The sequence below is a fragment of the Loxodonta africana genome, chromosome 5, assembly GCF_030014295.1.
Source record: "Loxodonta africana isolate mLoxAfr1 chromosome 5, mLoxAfr1.hap2, whole genome shotgun sequence".
Taxonomy (NCBI): Eukaryota; Metazoa; Chordata; class Mammalia; order Proboscidea; family Elephantidae; genus Loxodonta; species Loxodonta africana.
The window spans coordinates 70511085-70532542 of NC_087346.1; the positions used below are offsets into that span (position 1 = coordinate 70511085).

The 21458-nt window shown below is 39.1% G+C and overlaps 1 protein-coding gene across 1 annotated transcript; it reads left to right on the forward strand.

Annotated features, from left to right (window-relative positions):
* The first annotated feature begins 3374 nt into the window (after window positions 1–3374).
* Window positions 3375–21093, forward strand: LOC100654710 (placenta-specific gene 8 protein-like). The gene is made up of 5 exons (XM_003414199.3): window positions 3375–3506; window positions 10138–10269; window positions 11530–11654; window positions 16966–17080; window positions 20819–21093. The coding sequence occupies exons 2-4, from the start codon at window positions 10161–10163 to the stop codon at window positions 17068–17070; spliced, it is 339 nt and encodes a 112-aa protein (XP_003414247.1). The 5' UTR covers window positions 3375–3506; window positions 10138–10160; the 3' UTR covers window positions 17071–17080; window positions 20819–21093.
* Window positions 21094–21458: the final 365 nt, after the last annotated feature.

Consider the following 21458-nt stretch of genomic DNA (forward strand, 5'->3'; position numbering starts at 1 on the left):
CCAAATCGGGCTCCAAAGGTCACCTGACTGGTACGCTGGCTCCAGGCTCTGGAAACAATCGCTGCTTCCCCGTATTTGTTCGTTCTCCATCTCTAAATCTGTGTTTGTTGTTCAGAGTTCGTAGATTGTTATGTATGTGATCAATTCACTTGTTTTTCCGAATCTTTGTTGGAAGAGGGATCCGCGGTAGGGTCCACCTAGTCCGCCATCTTGGCCCTGCCTGGCTCATTCATTTTTGTCTTAGTCATCTAGTGTTATTTTAACAGAAATACCACAAGTGGGTGGCTTTAACAAACCGAAGTTCATTCTCTCACAGTCTAGTAGGCTGGAGGTCCAAATTGAGGTCGTCAGCTCCACAGGAAGGCTTTCTCTCTCTATGTCTGCGTTGGAGGAATGTCCTTGTCATCAATCTTCCCAAGGTCTAGGTGCTTTTCAGAGCAGGAAACCCAGGTCCAAAGGGTATGCTCTGCTGCCAGCACTGCTTTCTTGGTGGTTAGAGGTCCCCAACTTTTTACTTGCTTCCCTTTCCTTTTATGTCTTGTAAGAAAAAAGGTGGTACAGGCCACACCCCAGGGAAACTCCTTTTACATTGGGTCAGGGACGTAAGTAAAGGTGTTACATCCCACCCTAATCCTCTTTAACATAATTGAATCTTCCCTCATTAACCACAGGCAGAGATTAGGATTTACAACACATAGGAAAACTACATTACAAAATGGAGGACAACTGCACAGCACTGGGAATCATGGCCTAACCAGTTGACACATATTTTGGGGGGACACAATTCAACCCATGACAAATTCCTTCTCTGCAATATCACCAATTCAAACCCTATCCTTTGAAATTTACTTTGTATAAAAAGAACTCATTTACTTTTCTAAACAACAACAACTTTTAGCATAGTTAATTCCTATGATATTTTATTCTGTCCATCATTACTAACTGTCTACAATCTTTCATTTTGTGTTGTTGTCCAACTGCTCTTAGTATATCTTGGAGAGATAAACTGTAGAGTCAAGTTCTTTCCTTCACCCCTCCAGGCACCAGAGAAAAAAAGGCCAAATTATTTGCCATCAAGTTGATTCCAACTCACAGTGAACCCATGTATTACAGAGTAGAACTGCTTGATACAGTTTTCTTGTCTGTAATCTTTATGGAAGCAGATTGCCAACCCTTTCTTCTGCAGCACCCTGGATGAGTTAGAACTGCCAACCTTTAGGTAGCATAATGCTAAATACAGACTTCATGAGATTTAACCTCTATCCTCTATTCACTCACGGCTGGTGCTAGGGTGAGGCAAAGGAGGTGCCTATGTGAGCAAAATTTAAGTAGACACTCTTAGCAAGATTGTTGGGCCAAAGGATAAGGTTATTTTTTTTTTTAACTCTCCTATGTACTTTATACACACACACACACACACACACAGTACTTTATGGAAACCCTGGTGGCATAGTGATTAAGTGCTATGGCTGCTAACCAAGAGTTGGCAGTTCAAATCTACTAGGCACTCCATGGAAACTCTATGGGGCAGTTCTACTCTGTCCTATACGGTCGCTATGAGTCGGAATCGACTCGATGAGCTACAGCTGCTAACCAAAAGAATGGTGGTTTGAATCCACCACCCGCTCCTTGAAAACCCTTCTGGGCAGTTCTACTCTGTTCATATTCCTATGAGTCAGAACCAACTCCTCAGCAATGGGTTTATGTCTTCTATACCCAATGTCATCTTCTAAAAACATAGTACCAACCTATAATGCCACCAACAATCAACAAACCTTTCAGTTTTGCAAAACTTTGTCAAGACTGAATGTCATGTTTGTGAAAAAAAAAAATCATTATTGTTTCAGGTTGTAATTGGTATCTCAATGATATCAGCATTAAAATCAGCCAAGCATTATCCATGACTCATTAGTGACTTTCAAGGTAGGGCTTACAGTTTCCATTCTAGTGGGGAAACCAATGTTTCTCGACTTGATTTTCACAGGCTAGATAGCTAATAAGTGGCACAATGAGCGTTTGAGCTCAGGTCAGCTCAGCTACAAACTACTGCTCTTTTTATTAAGTCCTGTGCAGTTTGTACCATGTGCTTATTTATTATTTATATTTCTTCCTTTTGAAATACTTGTTCATCAACTTTGAATTTCTGATACCATAATTGAAACTTTTCAAAAATGAAAGGTGTCAGCCTTCTTATCCCTCACTCTGAGGTTGTTTAGATGGTGTTATGAATTGAATTGCATTCCCCAAAAATATGTATCAACTTGGCTAGGCCATGAACCCAGTATTGTGTGGTTGTGCACCATTTTGTGATCTGATGTGATTATCCTATGTATTGTCAGTCTTAACCTCTACGACGTTAATGAAGCAGTTATGTTTTTGACTCACTCTACGAAATTAGGTTACAAAACAGAGAATGGAGCAGAGAGGAGAAGGACCACAGATCACCCAGAAGGAAGCACTGAGAGTGGAACATTTGTCTCTTTGGACCCAGGGACCTTGTGCTGAAAAGCTCCTAGACCAGGGAAAGATTGATAACAACAAACTTTCCCCAGAACTGACAGAGATATAAAACCTTCCCCAGGAGCTGGCACCCTGAATTCAGACTTCTAAATTCCTAGACTGTGAGAGAATAAATTTCTGTTTATTAAAGCCATCCACTTGTGGTATTGCTGTTATAACAGCACTAGATAACTAAGACAGATGGTATGTTGTACCCCCTTGAAGAATGCTGTTGTGTTTGATTGCTTAAATTGTACAGTAAGAATGTGTGGCTGTATGTGACCTGTTTAAGAGTGTAGAGTTTGGAGTCCACAGATTAGTCTTATTTCAGCCAATTTCTAACTGCCACCTACTAGCCCCTTACCATTTCTGTGCCTCAGTTTCCTTGTCAGTCAATGGGAGGAATAATTGCACCCACCACACAGAATTGTGGGAAGAATTCAATAATTATATGCAAAGCATTTCAAACAGTGCCTAACAAATAGTAAGCATTTAATCACAATAAGGAGAAAAAAAAAAAGGAGTTCAAGGAAGGAGAAAGAAAACAAAAAACATCTGATCAGGTATGGAATTCCAGATACCCTGCTCTCTCCCACATAAAATCTACAAGCTTAATTAATACTAAAGGGTATTAATTTATTATACTAAAGGGGGAAAGTAAAATTTAAAAATGGTAAGCTCTGCCAGGTATATGAAGTCAATCAAACTGCATACTAAATGAAATACATTCCTCCCAAAAAGATACATAGGTGTGCCTAACACGATGTGCAAAGCAGAACCCACATTTTTGACAGGAAATCTGTTCTTTTTCAAAATAACAGAAACACACCCTGAAAAAAACTTCTGCCCAGATTACATCAGCCAATAAGAACCTCTACATATATTCTTTGTACTACATACAGCAATGGGAACACTGGTGGCTCTCCCATCTCAAAACAGCTTTCACTTCTGGTGAGATTCTTGCCCAAGCCACAGAACATTTCCTGCTCAAAGCCTGTTTCTAAACTGTAAGTACTTTTAAATTAACTACCTGTTTAAAAGCTTATCTTAGTACAGAAATAGGTTTTCTTTAAACTAATTTGATTTTCTTGGTTTTTTCTAACATGCCATATTTTAAAATTCAAAATAAAAGACCAATGTTTTCTTATTTAATTGGTTGAAGAGGAAACTTAGTCAAATTCAACAATAATGATGTGCCAACCATGTGCTAGGTGCTAAGACAGACAGATGCCATGCTTTTCAAAGCAGTGTGTGATCTCAGCAGTGAATCCGCATCAAATAGTGTTTTCAGGAGGAACTCCATTTTACATATTGTAGCTTTAGTTCGATTCATATGCATAATTAAATGTGCTTGCCTAATTTCTCTGTGCTTCAAAAATACTTTATCCATTCAAAATATTTAGAAACAGGGATGGATTTTATAGATTTAGCAAAGATCATGAGAATCACTGAATTTAAGTATGAAGTAAGAAAAGCAAAATAGATTGCTTCAAAACTGAATTAAGGTGCTTCATTTAATAGCCCTTGTGATGCAGTGGTTAAGAGCTCAGGCTGCTAACCAAAGGATCAGAGTTCAAATCCACCAGCCACTCCTTGGAAACCCTATGGAGCAGTTCTACTCTGCCCTATAGTGTTGCTCTGAGTCGGAATCAACTAGACGGCAATGGTTTTGGTTTTCTTGATTTTATTTAATATGCAAAGAGAGATGTTACCTCGTCTCACATGTGTTAGTTTATGAGACGAGAGATTATCAAATGGAAACGCCTCAATCAAGGCAACTAAAAATGAACTTTGACATCAATAAACAATAGAAAAAAGAGGAAAAATCTGTTTTATATTTGTTATAACTTAATACCTGTGTAAAGATATTAATAAGATGGTGGGCTGTGCTTCTCAAGGGCAAGGTGTTCATAAGCCAGGCACACAGGTACAAACTTGGTTGTAACTAAGGCTAATGGATACAATTAGGACATTTAAAATGTGAACTTAATATGGCAAGGTTTTCTGACGTGGAGAACATTCCATGGAAAGAGCCTTCTAAAGGAAGTGGTCGTAGTCTCATTCTTTAACAGTTGTCCTCTAAGATTCTTGTTTCAGTTCCCACTGTTTCCATTTTTGTTTTTCTGCAGTGGCTTTTTCCATCATCTGTTCTGCTTCTTTGAAATCCAAGATGGTGTTAAACAAAATAGCCTGTGGTCACATAGAATGGTGGGCAGAACTGCTGGCCATGGAGAGGGAACAAGAGACATCTTAGGGTCTACCAAATCTAGCACAAGGCTTTTACACACACTGAGTGCTCAATAAACAGTTGCTGAATTGAATTGGTCCTACAGTTATCAGTAACAGATGAGAAACGACAAAGCCCGGAGCCTTGGGGATGGAAGTGTACTCTACAAGTCAGCTGGCACTGGACTCCCCTGGGACGCCAAAACTTCTGCACAGGTGCACAGCCAAGGGACACGCAGGGCTACAGTTAAGCCTGTGATCCTTGGGCAAGCTAGAGGTGCTGGCATGGGCTGTACCCACCTGGAGAAAGGAACACCATTTTTTTCATTCTCACTAGAGCATCCACATGCTCACCATGTGTGTCTACCCAGAAGGGTGCCTTTTTCTACTTCACAGAACAGCACCCTACAGCATAGGCACTGCAGTTCTGCAAATGCTCATTTCAGATCACTGGATCCCAGTTCATGCCACCTAAGTCACAATCTCTTACCGAAAAACTAACTGTTGTGTCGAGTCGATTCCGACTCATAGTGACCCTAAAGGACGCAGCAGAACCGCCCCATAGGTTTTCCAAGAAGCAACTGGTGGATTCGAACTGCTGACCTTTTGGTTAACAGCTGAACTCTTATCCACTGTGCCACGACAATCTCTTAATGCCCAGGAATCTACATCATAAGCAAGTTCTCCAAACAGTTTTTATGCGCGGTAAACCTTGATGATCAGACTTGTAGATAAGGTCTCAGAAGATAAGGTTAAAGATGTCACTCAGCACTGAGGGGATTTCAGGGAAGTTCTCCCCCAACACTGACCTCCAGCTCCTCCTAATATTGACCTTTCAACTTGAATGGCTAAGGTTAAAGACCACTGATACTTAATGGCTACAGAAAAGAGAATTGCAGTTGGGAAGTTTTCATTTGTTCCTGGTTTTGTATTTTGTTAATTTTGAAAACCCTTGTGACACACAGAGTCACCGTGAGTCAGAATCAACTCAATGGCAACTAGTTAAAGGACACCTAGAATTTCAAAATGATATTTAAACCACGGAGTTGCATAAGAGTGTGTTTGCTTTCTCATTTCAGTCTTATAACTAATAGGAGGCTTTTCCTAAAGTTACAAGACTCTTTAGAATAAGCTAAAGGTATCAAACAGAAATTGTGGATGTTATTTCTTCCTAGGGTAGCCCTCCTGGCTGAACTGGGCTGGGCAGAGCTGTATGTAGCATTCACTAAGGAGCCCTGGTGGCGCGGAAGTTCAACCCATTCACTGCTAACCATAAATGTGGGTGGTTCAAAACCACCAGTGGGTCTGTGGGAGAAAGATGTGGCAATTGGCTTCCACAGTAGAAATTTACAGCATTGTACAGATTTACAGCCTTGGAAACTCTATGGGATTGCTGTAAGTTGAAACTGATTGCATTGCAGTGGGTTTGTTATTTCTTTTTTTTTTTTTTTTAGGTGGCATTCACTAGAGAGGAGCTTCTAGTAGTAACATGAGTTGCCTCCTGGGGTCCCACATTCTGCTTCAGTTCTCTGTGCTAAAGTACAAGGAAGCACCTGGGGTCCCACAATATCCTGTAATTAAAAGGGAAAGTAAAAAAGCAGTGCAAGAAATAGAAACTTAGGTTTTTACTGTTGGACGGAAGACTCTTCATGCTAGTACACTGAGGAGGGAAACTTCCATGCGAACTAACTGCCAGCACAGGGATATTTTGGATGAGGCTGCTGGCTACAGAGTAGGTGAATTATTTTGATTGGGTTTCAGCAGGACTCAGGCATGTTCAGGTCTCAAGTTGCTACAAAGGCTAAAAGTAGCACATGTGAACACACAAATACACATGCTGTACACTGAGCGGGGAGAGTCTGGTTAAGGAAAGGAAAATTAGATGATTATAGTACAGGTACATTTTTATTCTGAAATATTCAGATTGTTATTATATTAAAAGTCACAGTATATGCTTCTTGAAAAATAAGTGAAAGAGCATGTTTTTCCTCTGAAAGAGATCATGGAAAGGATATCTACTCAGCTCATATTTATTGAATGATGTCAACTCTGTGCCAGTCAAGAACAAACATTTATGGAATAATCAGCATGCCCCCCTTAAATATTTTTTAAGTCACTGGGTTTGTTTTTGGTTCACTAAATAGAAATTTTTTGTTTTGACTATAAAGAAATAAATGTTAATTATAAAAACAATTTTTTCAGACAGTACTGAAAATTATAAAGATAAAAGTTACAAATACCCATTCGTCAAAGATTACTCAGACCCAGAGGTGACCACCACTATATTCAGAGACAACCACCCAACATGTTATTGTACATCCTTTCATATTGTTTCCTGGTATTTGATTATTAAATTTGCTTAATAAATTAAATTTGTTTAAAATAGAAGTTTATTGGAAATTTTATATATATGTTCTTAGCACTTCCTGTAATTCTCACCTCTTTGGCCCCAAATATGGGAAGCCATCGCCCAAAAACACGGTGTCTTATTCAGCACTGGAGTTTGGGAGACAGGGGAGAACTGGGTCCTAGGATGTCAGGGAGGTAAAGGGGTCATGTGAAGAACTGCCTTGCTCCTTGAGTGGTTTCTAGGAGCTCCACACTAGCCAGTGTTTGATATGCACCATCCGTGGCATCAGGCATTGCTTGAGCAAGATGGGGAGAAGAGAACGAGGTGGTGGTGGGGTTACTGAGCAGTTACTTTGTGCCAGGCCCTGTGCTAAGCTTTTGAAATTCAGCAGGGAACACAGCCCACACTATTGTTTCTGTCTGATGTTACCATCAGCATGCCCCTCAGCCCACACCATCAGATGAAAACTTTTTTAAATTCATAAATGCTAAATTTATGAGTGCCTGGTGAGACTGGATAGCCAGGTCAAGCAGAAAAGAGGGTCGGGATACCGAGGAGCGAGCTGCGCGCTGACCCTGGCCCTAGAGCCCTCAGATCCCTGACACCCTGGAGCAGGTGCTCTGGCTCTAGGCCATACCCGCTAACTCTCACTGGAGAAGGAAATCATGCTTGGTAAAGCACAGGGTCAGGTCAGTGAAAAAGAGAAAGACTCTCAAGGACATGGATTGACACAGTGGCTACAACAATGGGCTCAATCATAACAAGGATTGTGAGGATGGCCCAGGACCAGGCAGTGTTTCTTTCTGTTGTACCTAGGGTTGCTATGAGTCAGAACTGACTGCAGGGCACCTAACAACAACAATCTTTACAGAAGCAGACTGCCACATCTTTCTTCCATGGAGCTGCTTGTGGGTTCAAACTGCCAGCCTTCTGGTTAGCAGCTGAGCACTTAATCACTGCACCACCAGGGCTCCTTGCCCCTGTTACAGTGTGTAACAAACCCAACTTGCTCAACTACATGTGAGTCTTTGGCAGTTTTAGGCTGGAGAGCACTGACAGTTCTTTTTCTATTCAAGGATCCAACTCAGGGTCCCACATTACATTTGGCTGTCATGTCTCCTTAGTCTCATCCAATCTGTAAGGTTTTTTTTTTTTCAGTCTTTATTTTCTTTCATGATCTTGACACTTTTAAAGAGGGTAGGTCAGTTATTTTGTAGACTATCCCTCAATTCATGTTTGTATGACGCTTTCTCGTGATTAGCTTAAGGCATGCATTTTTGACAAGCATAACACGAAAGTGATGTTATGTCCTTCAGTGCATGATAATAAAGAGGAACATGACATCATTATGTCTCATTATTGGTGATGTTAACTATTTTCTAGTAGTGGTACAAATATATATATAACAAAGTATTTGCAACTTTACATTTTTTACATGTACAGTTCAGTGACATTGATTACATTCACCATGTTGTGCAACCGGTAATGTTTGATCATTTGGTTCAGGTAGTGCCTTCCGGGTTTCTCCACTGTAAAGTTGCCATTTTCCTCTCTGTAATAAGTAAGTACCTTGTGGGGAGACACTTTAAGGCCAGATAAATATCTTATTTCTCACCGTACTTTCCAAGGCTACTCATTTAGGAATCCATCCGGGATCTTGATTATAATAGTTATTACTATGGTGCTTGCCAAGTGGTGATCTTTTATTTCCATCATTCCTTCTACATTTATTAATTGGAATCCTGTCATAAGTAATATCCCTTCTACCTTAACTCAGTAAAATAATAATTTCTATTTTGCAGGGCAGTTGAGAAGACTAAGGGGACAATGTAGGTCTATGTAGGACAATGTAGTCATAGGGTAGAACTTCAATAACTATCAGCTGAGTTATTGTCAATAAATGTTTATGAGAATTATCAAAAGACTTTTTCTTTCTACATTTTTGTATATTATACCCATTTAAAAAAAAAAAAAAGAACCAATGCCACTGAGTCAATTCTGACTCGTAGCAACACTATAGGACAGAGTAGAACTGCCCCATAGGGTTTCCAAGGAGCAGCTGATGGATTTGACCTGCCAAACTTCTGGTTAGCAACCTGAGCTATTAACCACTGCACCATCAGGGCTCTATTATACGTTATAACCACCTTGCTTGATTTTTTATCATTCACAGACTATATCTCATTTAATACTCTCACTGAGCATGTGAGTGGGTAGGTCAGAAACCATTTCATTTTAGATTAGCAAACGGAAATTTAAATGACCAGGCTGTTACATGACTGGTCCAAGATTACGTGGTTTAGGAAACCAGGATTTGGGCATATATTTTCTCACTTCAGATCTAATCTATGTTCCATGACTCCACACTGCCTCTCATAAAATGGAGAGAAATTAGGACTAACCTAACAAAATTTATTTCATAATAAACTTCCCTGAAATATACCGCTGGGTTTGTCCCTAACACGTGGCAGGGGGCGTTCAAGCCAGCACTGACAAAGGAGTACAGGCACTGGGTAAATCTGAAGTGAAGGACCAGCATGGACGCAGGGAGGTTGCGGAGGAGCTCTAAGCAAAAACTTGCCCAAAACAAAAGAGAGCATAAACAAGGAGAAATGGAGTGAATGTACACAAAAGCCTTGTTGTAATTAGTTGCTGGAGTCAATTCTGACTCATGCTGACCCCGTGTGTGCTGACTAGAACTGCTGCATAGGGTTTTCAAGGCTGTGACCTCTCAGAAGCAGGTGTCCAGGCTTGACTCCACGGCAATGGGTTAGGTAAGTGTCTAAAAATAAGATGTGAACAACAATGTTCCACCTCCTTGCCTCATGAGAAGCACCTATTTATTTTAACGATTCAGTGAAGTCCTTCCCCCCAGGGTCCTCTGTTCTCTGCTGGGTAGAATTAGAAATGACATTATTTGAAATTATGTTCTTCAAAGATCAACAAGCAACTTGATCTAAATGCTTCTTCACTCCCCCAGTGTAACTTACTGCCGCAAAAGTCAGGCTTTCGAGAACAGCCTAGGGGTTACTTATAGCAGCTTTTTTCTTTTCAAACCATAGCCTTTTAAGGCCCTGCTTCAAAAATGCAAGCTCCATCAGTGGTCGTTGTAACTCAACCTGGGTGTGGTCCTCCAGCCCAAACCTCCAACTGGCACACTGGCCTGTGTGATTGCTTCACCGACTGCGAAGTCTGTAAGTGCATGGGAAACGTTCCCTCATAATTGACATTCAGGGAAATTACAATGTCCAAGTCCTTTCCCCTTGCTCCGCTCATTGTGTAGTAAAAGTTCCTAACCTGTGATAGGTACCCTGTATGCTAAAAATGGTATCTGTAACAAAAGAGGCTGTTACTATACTGTACTGTACTGATTTCAAGTGAATTTCACCAGCCCTTCAAGGATAGCCTTACTCCAAAAATAATTTTTAGAGTTAAAATGACAGTGAAAGACTAATGCTTATAAATAGGACTTCAATTAAGAGACATTTGAACTTTAATTTGATTTTTTAAAAATTTTTCCAATAAGACTGTTCTTGTTACAAATAAATTAAACTCATTACTTTATAGTTACATTGCACCAAGTACGAAAGGGAGAGTTTCTTCCATGGCTTCAGCATGAGCTCAGAGAAAAAAATATTTGAATTTACATGTTTGGGTTTTTTACACACCAGAGGATAAAGAATTCTAAAGGCATTGCCCAAACTGACTCAAGAGGAAATAGAAAGTCTCAACAGACCCATAACGAGTGAAGAGATCAAATCGGTAATCAAAAACCTCCCACCAAAAAAAATTCCTGGACTAGATGGCCTCACTGGGGAATTCTACCAAACATTTAGAGAGGAATTGACACCAATACTATTTAAACTCTTCCAAAAGATAGAGAAGCTTCACCTCCATCCCATCTAGGGCCTCCAACCCTACTGAACACTAGCCATTGCCTGGACTTGCTAATCTATCACACATAGGCTCTATTCCCTTTTGTCCACCTGTAAAATGCCTAATCATCCTTCAATATTCAGCTCAAGCAACCTGTCCTAGTTGGAACGTTGGAGGCCCTATTCTGTGGGTGACCCCTTGGCATCTTGGGCAGGTTTCTGTTGGATAACTTTTCATGTTATATGTCTTTCCCACTAGTTTTCAGGCAAGGGTATTGTCAGTACCTAGGATAATCTCTGGAACATGGCCACAGTTCAGTGAATCATTTAATAGATGGATGAAGGCAGTGTTATGAACAGAATGACATACTTTGCAAGGTTCATTCACTCCTGAGGTGATTGGTGGGGAGAAGGGTAAAGCTGATGCAAAGCTGAATAAAAAACAGTGAAAGATGGACTTGGCAGTAGGTTATGTGACAAAGGCCCCATGATATGGACTGCCATTCATGAACCAAATTAACTTTCAGCTCTGGTGGGTGCAGAGTGGAGTAACTGGTACCTGTTTTTTCTTGTGTCCAGGTCTTTGTGGCACATTTTGCACCTCGTTCCTTGCAAGTCAAATTGCAAGTGACATGAATGAATGCTGTCTGTGTGGAACAACAGTTGCAATGAGGACCCTCTACCGGACCCGATATGGCATTCCTGTGAGTCATTTCCGACATTGTAGCATTCAAATGTGTAACCACAGTCAAAATAGCTGTTATAAACATGAACTTCACTTAATAGTGTCCTTTATTTGAGTTTGATTGTTATTTCCTAGGATGTGCAATCTTGTATTCAATTGCTGTAGCAACAGACTCTCTGGCTATACTACATCCCCCTAGGTTTATGTTAAAACACTAGAACATAAGCAACTCTCATTTGAAATGTATATCATACAATGAAAAGGGTTATTCAGAATCTATCATGTCCTGCATGAATTTCATATGTTACCTCTCTTAGTCCTCACACCATTCCTGTAAAATGGGTATGTTCAACATATTTTACATATGAAGACACTAACATTTTAAGAGGAGGAGTATCTCTCCCAAAGATATACACTAGGAGTAGAGAGAGTGGATTTTCACTCTAACTTACCATACGCACACCGTCACTTACACCCTAAGCTTCACCTTATGTAGTAGGGGAACAAATGAATATGCAGAATTTTTTTTGGAAGAACTTATTTTATTCCATTGAATTTATTTTATTTTTTCATGTAAAAATCTTCATTAGTTTTTTAATTATAAAGGAATAATACATGATATACCCAAAACCCACTGCCTTCACGACAATTCTGACTCATGGTGACCCTGTAGGACAGAGTAGAACTACTACATAGGGTTTCTAAGGAGCGGCTGGTGGATTCTAACCTTTTGCTTAGCTGCCGTAACTCTTAACCACTGTACCGCCAGGTCTCCAGTAAATGATACACATAATATATTGACAAATTCAAATATACAGAAGTATAAAAAGTAAAAATCTAACCTGTCTACATCCAATTCCACTTCCCAGTGATAAAGATTATTAATAATTTGGTGTGCATCTTTTCCCTTTTTTTTTTTTTTACAGGCATGTAAATATAGATTATCTGTAGACCTAGCGAGCTAGGTATATAAGGTTTTGGGTTTTGGGGGCTTTGTTTTTATTTAAATCTGGGGTCACAGTACAATGTTACTTGGGTTTTTTTTCTCCTTAACATACGGTAGACCCCCTTTCATGTCAGTAATACCTATTCTTTTTAATGTCTGAATAATTCTATCATATTTTTTAAAATTTTTTATTGTGTTTAAGTGAATGTTTACAAATCAAGTCAGTCTCTCATACGAAAATTTAAATACTCCTTGCTATGTACTCCTAATTGCTCTCCCCCTGCTGAGAGAGCACACTCCTTCCCTCCACTCTTTTTTCGTGTCCATTCCGCCAGCTTCCAACCCCTCTGGCCTCTTATCTCCCCTACAGACAGGAGATGCCAACATAGTCTCATGTGTCTACTTGATCCAAGAAGCTCATTCTTCACCAGTATCATTTTCTATCCAATTGTCCAGTCCAATCCCTGTCTGAAGAGCTGGCTTTGGGAATGGTTCCTGTCTTGGGCTAACAGAAGGTCTGGGGACCATGACTACCAGGGTCCTTCTAGTCTCAGTCAAACCGTTAAGTCTGGTCTTTTTACGAGAATTTGCGGTCTGCATCCCACTGCTCTCCTGCTCCCTCAGGGGTTCTCTGTTGTGTTCCCTGTCAGGGCACTCTTTGGTTGTAGCCAGGCACCGTCTAGTTCTTCTGGTCTCAGGCTGATGTAGTCTCTGGTTTTATCATATAGATAATTTACTTCGTCATTTTTCTTTTTATGAGAGGCTAAATAATGTTGCAATGTAAACAGTTGTACGTAAGTGATTATACATGTGCACTAGCATTTCTGCAGAATAGTTTCCTAGATATTAGATTAATCATGGGGTACACACACTGAAAATGTTGATAGATATTGCTAAAGTGCCCTGCAGAAAGGAGAATAAATTACCGATTTATGATCTATTAGCAATATATATGTCAGTATTGGATATCATTTTGCCAGATGGAGAAGCAAAAATGGCTTTTATTGTTTTAATTTTTATTAGTTACATCAAGGAACTTTCTGCAAAGTTATTGTCCTTTGTATTTTGTCTGTAAATTTTCTGTACATTTCCTTTGTTCATTGTTTTATGGGGTTGTTATTGATTTGTGGGAACTTTTTATTAATTATAATATTATTATTTAATATGAAAGCTATCATGTCTTTTAAAGGCCCAGTACATAATCAATTTTATAAGTGTTCTGTTGAGGTATGAAAAATTACGATTAGGCTGTAGGTAAAAATTAAGTTGGTTTTAAGAAAATTTGGGAGATTGGAAGGCAGAGGAAGAAATAAAAGCATTCTAAAGAATTTGCCTGACATTGATAGGTAAATATAAATTTAAGTTAAAAAAAAAAAAATTGCCATCGAGTTGATTTCGACTCATAGCAACCCTATAGGACAGAGTAGAACAGTTCCATAGGGTTTCGAAGGAGAAGTTGGTAGACTCGAACTGCCGACCTTTCCGTGAGCAGCTGAATGCTTAACCACTGTGCCACCAGGCTCCATAAATGTAAATAGTGGATAAAAATTTAAGGGTAATCACTTAAAGAATAAAAATAGTTTGTGGAACATCTAAAACTGTTTAAAGGGAACAAAAGGAATCAGGAAAAATCTATTCAGCAAAAAGAAGAAAAAAAACACTAATTGAATATCAAACATATAGCAATTTGGCTATCCCATGCGTGGGAGTGACTTAGACATCTCTGATGTGCTGAAATGTTTTTACCTTTTATTCTTTCTTTCCATGTATTTACGGTGATCTTATGAGATAGGCAAAGAACTGACCTACTTAATCTCACTTCTCTCCTGAGCCCACAAAGGCCACATTAACCAAAAATAAGCCAAACCTGTTGCTATCAATTCCAACTCATAGTGACCCTATAGAACAGAGAGAATTGCCCCATACAGTTTCCAAAGAGTGCCTGGTGGATTCAAACTGCCGACCTTTCGGTTAGCAGCCATAGCTCTTAACCACTATGCCACCAGGCCACATTGGGATCCTCTTAATACGAGCTCTATCCTGGCCTGCAGTCTCCTAGGGCAAAAGCCACAACCAGCAGCTCTTGGCTGGCCCAGATGCTCAGGTAATCCTTCAGTTAACCTTCCCGTCTTCCATTTTTCAGCCTGTTCTTTATCCTCTCTGAGCTCCAGATTTTGATCTCACATTTTTTCCAGTTCCCTTCCCACAGCTGCGTTAGGTTTCAGGTTCCTTGGCTCTGTTTTGCTTCATCAGTATAATCCTGTCTGCTTCATATTTCAAAAAAATTCCTTTAAAATGCCTGGCCCTCTAAATAGCATCATTAACTGTCTTCTGTTGTTGTTGTTAGGTGCCATCGAGTCCATTCTGATTCATAGCGACCCTATGTATAACACAAGGAAACACTGCCCAGTCCTGCACCAGGCTCACAATCATTATTATGGCTAAGCTCATTGTCCCAACCACTGTCAGTCCATCTCATTGATGGTGTTCCTCATTTTCGCTATTTACTGTTTTATATGTAGCTTCAATTTTTTTCTCCTTGTCATTGTCGTTGTTAGGTGTTGTGGAATCCATTCAAACTCACTAGGGCTCCATGTACAACAGAACTAAACACTGCCCAGTCCTGCACCATCCTCACAATTGCTGTTATGCTTAAGCCCATTGTTGCAGACGCTATGTCAATTCATCTTATTAAGGGTCTTCCTCTTCTTCTCTGACCCTCTACTTTACCAAGCATGATGTCCTTCTCCAGGAACTGATCCCTCCTGATAACATGTCCAAAGTATGTGAGACGCTGTCTCACCATTCTTGCTTCCAAGGAGCATTCTGGACGTACATCTTCCAAGACAAATTTGTTCGTTCTTTTGGCAGTCCGTGATATATTCAATATTCTTGTCATAGTTTATATTTTTAGTTATTTCATTGGAGGACAAGAAATAAATGCATGGGCTCAAGCCATCACATTAAATTAAAATTCCATCTATATATTTTGTGCTGTGTTTTATGTTTGTTTTTAATCAAAGCTCTAGAAGCAAGTAGTTTCTTAAATTTTCTAATTTTACAAGACTTGTTAGGAAAAACAGTGGTTCCCAAACTTCTCTCCCCTATTCCCTCTTACACAGAGCTGATTCTTTGGGTGCTTTCTACCCTATCTCCAAATCATACCCTTGCATTGCTACTTCTTGACTTTTTACATTGAGGCATCAGCTATTGACCTCCCACTAGGGAAGAGGAGAATCCAGTCCTGCCCTATCCTCCTGCTCCCATCACATGCAGGCATGCTTTCCCACCCCTCTCCTTCCAACGTAGTCATATGTAGTTTTGATCAAATCTATATTCAGTGTTTATATTATGAAACCTATGTTTGCTCTTCAGAATCGAATCATGTAGTAAACTGATTGCTTTTCCCAGTTTGTTTTTTATTTTATTGTGGTAAAATATGTGTAACAAAATCATTGTCATTTTAACCATTTTTAAGTGTGTGATTCAGTGACACTAATTACATTCACCACATGGTACAGCCATCACCACTATCCATTTCCAAGATTTTCATCATCCCAAGGAGAAACTCAGTGCCCCTTCAGCAATAATTCCCCATTTCCCACTCATCTAGCCCCTGGTAACCACTAATAAACTTTTGTCTTTATGCATTTGCCTATTCCAGATATTTCATATACCTGGGATCACACAGTATTTGTCCTTTTGAGTCTGACCTATTCCACTTAACACAATGTTTTGCTAAATTTTCTTTTTCCTGGGATTAATAATTGTTGATTTTTTCATTAGTAATTTTCCATTTACTATGCTTGAAGTCAATGCTAAATTCTTTGCCAGTTTTCTAACTCTCTTCCCAACCCATTCACTGCATCAAATATTCTACCACTTTCATCTTCTTGATGAAATCTCTCCCTGATCCTCCTGGCTTGCTATCCTTTGAACTATCCAGTTCTCATCTTGGGATCTTCCTTCACCATCATCCTGGAGATTTCACTGACCTCGCTTCTGTGTCAGATTCCTGTTTCTTATAGCCCGTATCATCCTGTTTCTTGGTTTACTCCCTCATTTTGGTGGAGCACAGGGAGGCTATGTGGAGAAAAGAATTTTGAAACTTTAGTTCCTGAAACTCTTTATTCTACTCTTATGCTTGACTGAGAGTTTGTTTGAATATATATTTTTCATACTATATAGGAAAATATTTTATGTCACAAAAAAAAGCAATAGTTACATGGAAAAATCAACTAACATTTTCTTAAATGTAAACACCCAAACTCTGAATCCCAAGGATCAGCCCCTTCTGCTCCTCTTCAGGCGACTGAAAAGCCACAAATCTTCAGTTCAAAATAGATGATTTGAACATTTCTCTTTCTTTTATATCTTTAAATAGGGATCCCTCTGTAATGACTATTTGGTGACCAGTTGCTGTCTTCAGTGTTCTCTTTGCCAAATAAAGAGAGACATCAAAAGAAGGATAGCCATGCGTACTTTCTAAACAGCTAATGGTGAGTTGGTGCAAACATTCTTCCCAGAATCTGTGGATTTTTAGAAATACAGTTAAGGGGTTTGTATATTATTCATTGTTTCGGATAACAATTCAGTAATAACAATTCCTTAAGTCACCCAAAATGTTATCTTAATATAAAGATTGGTTTTGATTTCTTCTTACAAAGACAGCTTTACATGTTGAAATGATATTTTAGGAATAATGAATTTTCTAGACTTTTCAGAATTCTGTTGGTCTACTGATTAAGACTTTATCAATTGTAAAATACTAAATACTATGATAAGATACAAAAAGATAGAAAGCATGCCCTCTATTGATACAAACAAATTTACACAGGATATTGGCAAATAACAACAAAATAGTAGAGCAAATGAAAATTACATATTGCATAATATTTGGATTAATTGTGGCATAAAGCATCTATCATAGTGAGGTGAGGTTAAACCGAAAAGTCCTATTAGAGAAGGTGAACTTAGAAAGAGCTGGAGATAGATTTAAAATATTTAGAAATATATAGAATTTCATAATCTGAAATTCAATCAAGTCATTTTCAACTAATTGTTCCAAGATTCTCAGGATTAGCTATTGGAAATGTAGTAAAGTGGAAATCAACATGATATATAGGCAGTTCTCTAGAGAATACCTGTTGAGTCCAGGGAAAAAACATTATTTTTTCCATTCTTTCCATTATCCCACTTCCTTTCTTAAGTCAGTGAGGGCTCTGTATAGGTTAAGAGCAATAACTCTTGGAAGATATGTTTAAAAAAAAAAAATTGTTTAGCAAATAGTGTACCAAATATCTAGTATTAGGCAAGACACTGTGCTGTGCTGTGAGGAACAAAAATAAGCAACAGGTCTCCTTGCCCTTGAAGTCTTTAAACTCAAAAAAGAGGGAATTACACAAGTCCCTAAAAAAGTGTAGGGTTTCACTAATGCCTTTAGACAAAATGCTATGTTATGTTCAGAGATGGAAAAGATTACATCCTGTGACATGCATAAATGAAATTTCCTTGAAAGATATAACTTGTAATTCTAAAGAATTACAAGTACATCAGGACCCCAAGAAAAAATAGGGGACACACAAATTATGATAATTCAAGGACTTCATAAAGACTACTTACAAAGGTGTGGGTGGTAGGTGAAGGGATATTACAAGGGCTGGTGAAGTAACTTGGAAAGTAACAGCAAAGTGGTTACTACCTCTAAGGCCCAAGGGAGGGAAGGAGGGAGCAGTTTCCAAAACCTCAAAGGAAAGAGTTATGTAAAGAAGGGTGCCCTGAAAGGAGCAATAACCTCTCAATAGAGAGACATAGGCAGCCTGAGGTGACCCCACAGAAGGAGCTACAGGGAAAAAATATTCTGACCTTACTCTCTGCTGGGCTTCCCCTCAGCCAAACCCAAGGGCAGGGAAGCATTGCTATAGATCACAAGCCACCCTCCTCCTAGGACAGAGAGCAGACAAGGCTGGAAGTGGTCAAATGAGCAAACAGAAGATCTCGAGCGCAAGATGTGATTTTAATAGAAATGGAACGTTGCTTCTAATCAGGAACATCAGGGAAATCATAGAGGAAATAAGAAAGAAAGCAAAAATAAAAACATTTTTATAAGCTTAAGTCCAACTTGGCTGGAACATATGGTTAAAGCAGGAAAATGATGAGAAACAAAAGATTTTAAAAAATGAGTTGGCTAGAAAGTGGCCATCTAAGATGTATCCATTGGTCTCAACCCACGTAGAACAAAGGAGAATGAAGAACACCAAAGACACAAGGTAAATATGAGCCTAAGAGACAAAAAGGCCACATAAACCACAGACTACATCAGCCTGATACCAGAAGAACTGGATGGTGCCCTGCTGTAACCGATGACTGCCCTGAGAGGCAACAGAACAGAGAATTCCTGATGGAACAGGAGAACAGTGGGATGGAGACCTCAAAATCTCATAAAAAGACCAGACTTAATGGTCTGAGACTAGATGGACCCTGGAGGTCATGGTCCCCAGGCCTTCTATTAGCCCAAGACTGGAAACATTCCCAAAGCCAACTCTTCAGACAGGGATTGGACTGGGCTGTAGGACAGAAAATGATACTGGTGAGGAGTGAGCTTCTTGGCTCAAGTAGACACATGAGACTATGTGTGCAGCTCCTGCCTGGAGGGGAGATGAGAAGGCAGAGTGGGACAGGAGCTGGTTGAATGGACACGGGGAATACAGGGTAGAGAGGAAGAGTGTGCTGTCTCATTGGGGGAGACCATCTAGGAGTTTTTGTATGACAGACTGACTTGACTCGTAAACTTTCACATAAAGCACAGTAAATAAAGTTAAAAAAAAAAAAATGAGTTGGAGCCTTGGCATGCAATGTTGTGAATAATAGGCTAATTATTTGGTAAGTAAAGGGAAGTTATTGAAGGATTTAAGTAAGATAGAAACATGGATAGAGCTACACTCTAGAAAAATTATTCTGATAATGGTATACAGCACAGACTGAATAGGGTAAAGCCAGAAGCAAAGGGGTGGAATTAGACTGCTATAATAATTCTCATTTAAATAAATACATGAAACAGTATGGACAAAATATCTTCCCACACTTACATAATAATGAGTCCTGACATCTAATTTTTTTTTTTTTTTTTTAACCTCAGGGAAATTATCTCACTAAATCTTCTAATGGATTTGATGTAAAATGTCCTGGTGGTCCCAACTCCTCAAATCAACTTGGGCCCTACATTATTTACTGACAATAAAACTTTAAATATACAAATACCTGGAATGGCAGAATCAAGAGACAAAGAATAACAACGTGATTTATGTTAAAAAATAGATTGAGACAAAGTGACGCAGGAGCCATCTGAAAAAGTTCCCAACAGCCCGAACTGGAACAATTTGCACAACAAAATAATATAGTATTGAATTATGATCCAAAGCATGCAATCAACATCCTTGAGTTCATACTGACATAAATAAATGACCAAATCAATAAATGAGAATAAACACATCTCTTGTACAGGAAAATTTCAAATAATTTATGGAGATACTCCACCCTCAAGGAGGAGGAACATGAATCCTCACTGCTTGAGCGTGTGCTATGCACAGTGACTTCCTTCCAAAGAGTACAGCAGGGAAAGGGGGGAAAAAAAGAGTGACTTTACAGTGGAGAAAGCTGACAAACCTACCTCAGCCAGGTGATCAGAGCTGACATCATCCATGATAACTCATGTTGTTAGCATATACCTTGATAAGATGTGATGAGAATGGCACTTGACCTTTGTAGTCTTCCTCCAAAAACCTCACTAATTCCATTCTAACCATGAGAAAAACATCAGACAAACCCAAAGTGAGGTACACGCTACAAACTGCCTCACCAGCACTCCTCAAAACTGTCAAGGGCATCAAAAACAAGGGAAGTCTGAGAAACTCATAATTTCTTAGAACTGTAAGGAAACACACAACTAAATGTATTATGGTATCCTGGATGGATAAAGGACATTTGGTAAAAACTGAAGAAATCTGTATAAAGTATGGACTTTAATTAGTAATAATGTATCAACATTGGTTCATTAGTATGACAAACTTACCACAGTGAGACGTTAACAATAGGGGAGACGGGGAGCAGGGTATATGAGAACTCTATGCTACCTTTGCAACTTTTCTCCAACTCTAAAATGATTCTGAAATTAAGTTTATAAAATATAAAAGCATATGTTGATAAAATTCATACCTATGTTTGTGTATCCCTAACAGGCAGAAAGGTCCTATGAAGCAACTAAAATCAGCAAACACCTCTTCAGCTTGAGCACATCTCCACCTCTTGCAACTGAAATATGATGAACAAGTGTCATCACAATTGTTGGGAGAAAAATCACATTTTTACTTATTTTAAATGAATGCTGTCCCTTAGTTGTGCTAAATGGTCCACCTTTGCTTTCCCTCACTTTCATGCTATCAAATTTTCTAGCTTGTAAGTTTTGAAGATTACATTTGAAATATAAACCAAATAAAAGATTTTGCTAACAAGATTCTTCATGCTTCTTTGCTCTCATTAGAATGGCTTTGTGTCATTAGTTAACTTCACGGGTCAGTCTCATAATCTCATAATTTGATTTCTTAGCTGAGGACCTAGGTTCATAAACCAACTATCTCGCTCTTATGTAAGATTGTTAAGGGAAAGAAAAAGACTACAGATGACTTATTCCAGGACAACTATGGGATATTCAGCCAATACTTTTGCTCCTTTTCATGTTATCTATAATTACTGTTCGTGCTGAGAAAACAAGACTTTATGCAAACGACACACTATGCCCTGCTTCCAAACTGTTTGTTGGGTTGTTATTTTCTTTCCGTTTTGCTTATGGGGAGTCAGAGCAGGTAATAAAAATTCAAT

Bases quoted from the DNA above. Each gene is read 5' to 3' on its own strand.
- LOC100654710 (XM_003414199.3), top strand. From the start codon at position 10,161: ATGCAAGCTCCATCAGTGGTCGTTGTAACTCAACCTGGGTGTGGTCCT. The intron at 10,270-11,529 runs GTAAGTGCATGG...TCTTGTGTCCAG, and splicing joins CTTCACCGACTGCGAAGTCT to GTCTTTGTGGCACATTTTGC. The intron at 11,655-16,965 runs GTGAGTCATTTC...ATCTTTAAATAG, and splicing joins GGACCCGATATGGCATTCCT to GGATCCCTCTGTAATGACTA.